General features: G+C 50.1%; 1 protein-coding gene across 1 annotated transcript in view; it reads left to right on the forward strand.

Annotated features, from left to right (window-relative positions):
* Positions 1–8,180, forward strand: part of LOC104403558 (fibrinogen-like protein 1) — a 10,980-nt gene extending 2,800 nt beyond the window's left edge. The window contains exons 2-6 of the mRNA XM_010011737.1: positions 2,180–2,402; positions 4,172–4,309; positions 5,690–5,906; positions 7,319–7,514; positions 8,034–8,180. Of these exons, the coding sequence (XP_010010039.1) occupies positions 2,180–2,402; positions 4,172–4,309; positions 5,690–5,906; positions 7,319–7,514; positions 8,034–8,180 (921 nt within the window). The remainder of the gene's footprint in view (positions 1–2,179; positions 2,403–4,171; positions 4,310–5,689; positions 5,907–7,318; positions 7,515–8,033) is intronic.
* Positions 8,181–8,683: the final 503 nt, after the last annotated feature.

Below are 8,683 nucleotides of genomic sequence, written 5' to 3' on the forward strand. Positions count from 1 at the left end.
GAGGTATCAGCTGTGGAGGAGGGGACTGTCTGGGAGAACACATCATGGGGTTTACTCAGAGAGCTGATGTGTGGGTGAAGGGAGCTGGAAGGAGCCTGTATCAGTCACAGCTCACAGAGCAGGTCGTGAGGGGACATGGCTGATTTATGGTAGAGCTGCAGACATTGCAGCCCTGAGAAGGAAAGCACCATGGCATTGCATGCTGTAGTTCCCACTTCCCTGCCTACCTAGCTGCTCTGGATTTCGGGATACAGGCAGGCTGGATGGGCTTTCAGCAGGGCCACACAGGTGTTGCTTAATCAGCGTTGGGAAGGATGTTACTGAGTTTCTGTTAGTTACTGGTACAATAACCCAGCAGTGGTGATGGCATCTGGGAACAGCAAGATGAGATGTGTCTCAGTAGGAATGGGGACCAAGGTGTGAGCTGGGTCCTGGGAGCTGCTGGAAGGGAAGAAAACATACTCAGGTCATGCAAACCCTCCTAGTGGAAGGAAATCCCTGTCCCTCAGCAGCCCCACAGCAGTTTTGCAGGTAGGGAAGAGTCAAGGCTGGACCTCTGTGTCCCCAGGGATATTTAACAAGCTGCATGCTTGCGTGGACACATAAAAATCCAGATTTGCTCCAGGTGCTGCATCAGGGAGGTGAGAAAACAAACTCAATTATTTCCAGGGTCTTGGGGTGGTTTGTGAACTCAAGGCAGTGACACCGAGTGGGTGATGGAGGAAGAGATGACCCCATCAGGGGACATGGAAAAGGCAGTGCTGGTAGAGAACCAGCATCCCTGCACTGCAGGTGGGGATCTGGGATTGCCAGACCCATACGGGAGGGACTGGGGAGTACAGTGCAGAGCTGTTGCCTTGCCCAGGGGAGGGAAGGGGAATTCCCAGGCTGCTGTGCGATTTTGGAGATGCTGTTCAAGGCCTCTTCTGCCATCTAATGGACAGGGAGCACTGAACAAGCCAGGCGAGTGTGCCTGCAGTGACTGTGGCTGGGGCATAGAATTGTAGAATTGTAGAACCACAGAATGGTTTGGGTGGGAAGGGACCTTAAAGCTCATCCAGTTCCAACCCCCTGTCATGGGCAGGGACACCTTCCACTAGACCAGGTTGCTCCAAGCCGTGCCCAACCTGGCCTTGAACACTGCCAGAGATGGGGCAGCCACAGCTTCTTTGGGCAACCTGTGCCAGGGCCTCACCACCCTCACAGGGAACAACTTCCTTATATCCCACCTAAATCTCCCCTCTGTTGGTTTAAGGCCATTTCCCCTTGTCCTGTCCCTACAGGCCCTTGTCAAAACCCCCTCTCCAGATTTCTTATCAGCCCCTTTAGGCACTGGAAGCTGCTCTAAGGTCTCCCTGGAGCCTTCTCTTCTCCAGGCTGAACAAGCCCAGCTCTCTCAGCCTGTCTCCATAGCAGAGGTGCTCCAGCCCTCAGAGCATCTCCGTGGCCTCCTCTGGCCTCGCTCCAACAGCTCCACATTCTTCTTACGTTGGTGGTCGCAGAGCTGGACACAGTACGAGCTGTGGCCATCTCCAGCCAGCTTTTGCATACTTTACATGAGATCAGAGACTGGTTGTCCTAAAAACAAGCAGCAAAAGGATCATGAAAGGTGCTGTGGTTCTGTATTATATCTGGTACTTGCATAGCATGGATGTCGTCATTGCTGTTTACAGGGCACCAGCTGATGCCCAGAGAACAGGAGATGGCTCATCATGCAACATGCTGAGAAGCTGTGGAGCTCCTTGTAATGTTGTAAAATATAATATGGTTCAAGGGGAGATTGGGCAGCTTTTTGGAAAGAAAACCTAGCTGTGGTGCATTGCTAAACACTTCCATATTCTTCCAGGCCACATCCATGTAGCAACAGGTTGCAGACTGAAGGGTGTTTGGAGAGGAATCCTATATGCTTGCCCTGTTCTTGCAGCCCTAGGCTTGCCTGCTCATCCACTGCCTGCACCAGATCCTGGGAACATCAAGCTGCCTCGATGGGCTGGGGGCTCGTGTGGGGCTGAGGATGAGGATGAGGATGAGGGTGCAGGCACCATCCTTGGGATCCTTGGTCTCTATTGGTGCATGCACGTCTGCCCTCCTGCTCCCCTGCCTGCCCATCTTCATGGGGTCCTGGGGTCATGCCAGTCCCCAGGCATCTCCCCCATCCCACCTTTTTCCCTACCCACAGCACGAGGAGGCATCCAGCCGGAACCACAGCCTGGCCCAGCGGGTGCAGGACCTGGAGCACCGGTACAGCGAGGCCAGCACCCTGCAGCACATCCAGGCCACGCTGCTGTACGACATGCAGGCACAGATTAACAACATCTCTGTCCTGACCGACTGGGCCTGGCGCAATCCCACCTGCCTGGGTCCTGCCGAGATGAGGCTGCAGGAGGAGATGCACCATCCAGGTGATGGGGAGATGCTGGCTGCGCTGCGCTGGGCTGGGCTGGACTGGGCTGCGATAGGGTGGGATGGGATGGGATGCTTCACCCTTACATTCTCTCTCAAGGGAAGTGAAGGAAAAGGCTGTGGGGAAACTGCTTTAAATCCCGTTTGCACTGGCCAGGAATCTGATGTCACCCAACCTGCCTTCCCAAGGCAGCCAGGAGGCCTCCTCAGACCAATGGACAACTCTGGGGATGGCTTCCATGCTGTCTAGGAGAGGGGTGCCTCCTTTTTGTCTCCATGGGTGGTATGAGATGCCTGCAGGGACCAGCTTAGGCTCTGACAACCGTGCTGGCATTGCCCCCACCATCACCACACTGCAGTCAGCTGAATGAGCTTTCCTCACAGACCCAGGGACTGTTTTCCATCCAAAAAACCACACAAAACAAAGATTTTTTTTTTTCTTCAAAAATTCACAGCATGAAATGAGGGTTTTAATGAAACTCTGCAACTTTGAAAAAAAACACCCACCTATTTTCTGTTATTACTTGCACACTCTTTTTTTAATGAATGCATTTAGATTTTTGCCATGTTTTGGGTTGTTTTCCTTGTTAGTCCCTGAAATGTTTTATTTGTTTTAGGCAAACATAGTTCAAGGTGCAATTTGAATAAAACCCTGTTTTCTGCCAAAGAACCCACTGCCATGAAAACATTTTGACCAGGGTCTGTTTTGACCAGGTGGGAAAGAAAGGATAGACAGCCTGGGCTCAGTCTGAAAAGCTCTCTAGCCAGAGTCACTCTGACCTCAAAGGGGTTCCCATGCCAACATTGAACAGGGCCAGGAGCTAGCCAGGATCTGCAAAGCTCAGCCTTGAGGTGTTGGCAGGGAAACTGAGTTGCTTTTGCAACCTGCTTGGGTCCCTGGGTCCATGGCAAGGGCATGGTGGTCTTTGAGAAGACAAGACTAGATGAGCCAGTCTGGTCCCCATGCCCTGAATTGCAAGTCCAGGGCTACATTGGAGAAGGATGAATTGATACTTTTCCTGGATAGTCTTCCAGCCTTTGGTGAATTCTGGCTGACAGACAGAACCTCTCCCATATATCTAATCTCAGTCTCCCCTCTGTCAGTATAAAGACATTCCCCTTTTACAGGCCCTTGTCAAAAGCCCCTCTCCACATTTCTTGCTGGCACGTTTAGGCACTGGAAGCTGCTCTAAGGTCTGGAGCCTTCTCTTCTCCAGGCGGAACAAGCCCAGCTCTCTCAGCCTGTCTCCAGAGCAGAGGTGCTCCGGCCCTCAGACCATATCCCAGTTAAAAACCTCTTTAGATTCACCAGAATGATTTTGATCCCCTTCCCTTGTAAGACAAAACCCAGTTTTGTGTTACAGAAGCAGTTTGGGAGAAGGAAAGCCTTCCTCTTTTATCTACACTGACCATTACTGGGAGAATCAGCCTATTCTTTATCAGCATAGAAGACCTCTGAGGTGTGCGATATAATCTAATTTGAGCCTTGAAAAATGCATATTATTTCTGTGTTGCCATTAATAAAAGAGTTGAACCAAAGACCTTCCTCCAGCCACAGCACCCCTATGTGCAGATCTGAGCTAACGAACCTTATAACTAATAACTACCCTCAGGCATGAAGCCAGAGTGCTGCAGGTTTTCAGCTTCAGAAGACGGTCTGAATCCAGGATTATTTGCTTGACTGCATGAGCACTGTGCTGGCTTTTGTTGTGTGCCCCTTCCTCCATGCTGTGCACTAAGCATCATGTTTCTCTGCTTCCTTTCCCAGAGGCGAGGCACGCCAGGAACTGCCCCATTGATTGTGCTTCAGTTTACTACAACGGGCTCCGGCGGACTGGTGTCTACAGCATCATGCCCTCAGTTGGAGGGATGCCTATTGAAGTGCTGTGTGAGATGGACACTGAAGGTACTGCTGGAGGCACCTACAGCATCTTCCAGCAAAGCTTTGCGTGGGATTTGTCAAACCTGAGAGTTGTATCTCAAATTTGAGTTATTCTGAGGCTACCTTGTAGTCAGTGAGAGCAGAAAGGCTCTTCTCCAAGGACAGAGAACTTGTCCTCTCTGCTGGCTATAGAGAGGGTTTGGATGAATAGTTCAAACTAGACAGTATGGCTAGAATTCAGTTGCCTAAATACAGGTGTTTAATGGTCTTTGGGATGTCCTCATGCATCCAAGATATTTGCAATGTACTAACGGACATGACACAGGGTTTAAGGGAAAATAATCCCTTGTGGAGTAGCAGCTGGTCACTGTGGGTATCTGGAGCATCTCTGTGTAGTTGAAGGCTGTGTGTAGGCAACCACCAATTGTAGCTGTGCTGGAGTGAGGAAGGGGGACATAGATTCTCTCCCACATTTCTTTTGGAGTGTAAATGAGGGTGCAGGTGACTTCTCCGATCCTTGCTGTTTAAATATTCATATGGAGAGACTACTGTCATCCCAAGGCACAAACTTACTAACGAAATCAGTGTGCAACACTTGAGTTTTGGAGGAATAATGTCAATCAGCAAGGAAATGGGGCAGTGGATTGTCAGTTCATTGCCCCATGGATCTACTTCAGTCTGGATGGATGTGTCACATCCACACACTCCATTCTGGAGGAAGGGGTTCAGCTCCCTAGATGCAGGCATCTCGCCTGTTGGAAGATCTACAGGTCAATGCAGCCTTGGTCATTAAGAAACAGGCTGTTCCATGTGGCCTCTGTTATGTCATTACTATTATTTGCATGACCATCAACACAATCTTGGACGCTGTAGAGTGACAGGCTGTACAAACAGCAAATAGAAAGATGGTCCCAGTTCCCAGTCTCCCCCCAAGCTTACAGTATTGGAATAAATCAAGAGAGGAGAGAGTGATTTGGACAGATGGGAGAGCAGATGGAGACAGTGAGACAATACTGGGAGAGCTCTTGTGCCTCTGTGGTGCTGCAGGAACAGTACGTAATAATCTCCAAACTCCAGGATCTCTAGTTTGTTCCAGTCCCAAAGCATTTGCCTCCTGAAAAATATCAGCTCCCTCTCATCTAAAACCTCTTTAAAATCTGAGGCAGTCAACAGGGGAACGTCATTATGAACCAACATGGGAGAGGTGTGAGCACTTTTCCATGACCTTTTATCCCTGTGCAGCAACAACATTGTATTTTGCCATTTGGTGGGAGGAGGCATGACAAGAAGACACCTCACTGAGCTGCAGATGGATCTGTAGAGGCGACACCACTAAGGAGTCTGTCCGGGATCCCCTGGATGCTCCCTGGATGCTCCCAGTTTACGTTATCTCTCTCCTGACAGGTGGGGGCTGGACAGTCATCCAGAGGCGTCAGGATGGCTCAGTTGATTTCAACAGGACCTGGAACGAGTACAGGGAGGGCTTTGGGGACCTCAATGGCGAGTTCTGGCTGGGCAATGAGAACATCCACAAGATGACAAGCCAAGGGGACTACTCTCTTCGCATTGACCTGGAGGACTGGAACAGCAAGCACAAGCATGCCTTCTACCAGGTCTTCAGGTAGAAAGTGGGGTGGCCTTCCCTGTTTCTCATAGTTCAACTGGTTCAATGCTAGGAGACCTTCAGGCATGGGAATCCCTCTGAGATCAGAGTGACACTGGCTAGAGAGCATTTCAGACTGGGCCTAGGCTGTCTATCCTTTCTTTCCCACCTGGACTTGACCATCAATTTTTGCTCTGGATTGAAGCCTGGATGTGAGCTAATGAATGTTCAATGGTGTTCAGCCATGGCCAGCATCCACAGCCCCAGGGGAAGGGAGCTGTAGGATCCAGTGGACAGTCCCCAGCTGCTTAGGGATTTATTTTTTCTGCCCAAAATTGTTGATCTCCATGTCAAAACCAGAATTTTGAATCCTTGCTGGGCAGGTCCTCCAGCATCTCCCTGGTTTAGAGTCATGGTTTGATTTTTACCCTCTCCACTCGTGGCTTTTATTTGCTGGGCCTGATGTAGTGTCATGTAGTGTCTATAGCCCTCCCCCTCCACTGGTGTTTTATTTATCCATATACATCAGCCACATCCTTTCTTAATCAGGGGTGACCAGGTCCGCCTAGACTTCTTCCCTGTCTCTACTGGAAATGCTTGTTGGTGACTGTGGAGTAATCCACCACAGGAGGATGTTCAAGGGAGCAGTGCACCTTAGGGACATTTGAAGCCTGAGAGCTTTGAGTAGACACAAAACTGCTGGGGAAAAAAAAAATCACAGAATCATCATAGAATCACAGAATGCTTTGTGTTGGAAGGGACCTTAAAGCTCACCCAGTTCCAAGCCCCTGCCATGGGCAGGGACACCTTCCACTAGGGCAGGTTGCTCCAAGCCCCATCCCGCCTGGTCTTGAACACTGCCAGGGATGGGGCAGCCACAGCTTCTCTGGGCAACCTGTGCCAGTGCCTCAGCACCCTCACAGGGAAGAATTCGAGATAAATTCCCATTTCCTAAGTGTGCATTAGAGCATGTCCAAACAGCAAATGTGTGCTCTGAATGGCCATCCTGATTTTTCCCGTCAGATGTCATGTGCAATCCATTGACCTTCAGTCTTTGTTAACCCAGGGACAGATTACTCATTAGCTCTATTTGTGAAGAGCAGGATGCTTGTTACGTGGAGAGGAGGCAGTGCTGTGTAATTAGAGGAACTGCCTTGCCAAAGCTGCTGCAGTCCTTTATTGTGGTTTTAGAGTCACAGCCTGCCCAGTTCAGCCCTATAACAAGTGCCCTGAGTCATGACAAAATCATGCACATCCCACAGAAGGGAAAAATACACAATCTTGGGCTTTTAGAGGTGATGAATCATAGCAGGGAGGCTGGCCAGAGCAGCAAGATGATTGCTAGGTGTCCATACCAGGAATGCAGTATCCAGGTTGGAAAGGAGACTCAAACACTCCCCATCGAATAGTCCCACCTTTGTTGCTTGCAGAATTGAGGATGAGGCAAACTACTACCGCCTGCATGTGGATGGGTTCAGCGGGACAGTGGAGGATTCCTTTGCCTGGTACCACAACAAGAGGAGCTTCAGCACACCCGATACAGGGAACATCTGCGCTGAGATTTCCCATGGAGGCTGGTGGTACCATCAGTGTTTTTTCTCCAACCTCAATGGGGTGTACTACAAGGTAAGGTGGAGGGGTGAGGGCACAAGGTGATTTTTCTCCAACCAGTGTTTTTTCTCCAGCCTCAATGAGGTGTATAAGGATAGATGGGGGAATGAGGATGCGGATGTTAGCACATGAGATTCAGGGCTGGGAGGAGGCTGCTGGTCCTCACATCACAGCAGTCCTTCCTGGATTGACTGGCCTTGCTCTCCAGCAAGGAAACAAAATGATTGCTGGGCACCAAGGCAGTCCATCTTTTTCTGTGCTGTGAGTCAGGCACAAGTGTTGTGACACCTCTGCACATCGGGGATGGGGCTGCCTGGTGGAAACTTGTGATAAGGGTGACACACAGCCTAAGATGGGTGGATGCCAGCTCCACTGGGACCATTTGAAAATGTTGGGCTTTACGTGCTCTTTTCACCATGGTGTCATTAAGCAATTTGCTCCAGTGTTACAGAACAGTTGGTTTTCTGATGCTCCCTTCTGGATGATGCTTCCGTGCATTTCCCATACCTGACCATCCATCTTTCTCTACCACAGGGCGGCCGATACTCCATTAAAAACCGCAAGGTCCTGGGGCCAGATGGTATTGTGTGGTACTCATGGAAGGACACAGACTACTACTCCCTCAGGAAGGTGGTCATGATGATTCGACCACGCACTTTCCGACCCCACCTCTCCCCATGAAGGAGCCTGGGATGTTCTTAATTTCACTTCATACTGAATGTTGGGAATAGAGAGCTGGAAATAGTTTGCTGTGAGCAAAAACTGATGCTGGAGAACATGGAGGGACCAAGTTACCATGCCTGCTGCTGCCTGTTTGCCTTTGAGAGAACTGAACCAACCGCAGAGGTGTCAAGACCTTCAACAGGCATTTGAGTGGTGAAAGCTCTCCTAAAAACGTGGAGGTGATTGCTGAGAAAGGCTTTGCAAAGACAAGCATGTGGCTTGCCATTTCACTGGGTAGCAGCAGGCCTTGGCAGGCTTGGACATCCGCAGGGCTTGAGGCTAAATCCAGCTGATGGAGTGATGATGGACTGAGGCTGGACCTTAAGCTGAAGGGAGATGTTGACTGCTCTGGCTACCAATCCAATGATATTTTAGAGGGAAGCAAGAACCAGCAATCCTGTATGTGTTTTCCACAGGGGACCAGTTATTACACTGTAAGATGAGAATTTCTGGTCTTGGCA

Source organism: Nestor notabilis, unplaced genomic scaffold (genome assembly GCF_000696875.1).
Source record: "Nestor notabilis isolate BGI_N333 unplaced genomic scaffold, ASM69687v1 scaffold17453, whole genome shotgun sequence".
Classification (NCBI taxonomy): Eukaryota; Metazoa; Chordata; class Aves; order Psittaciformes; family Psittacidae; genus Nestor; species Nestor notabilis.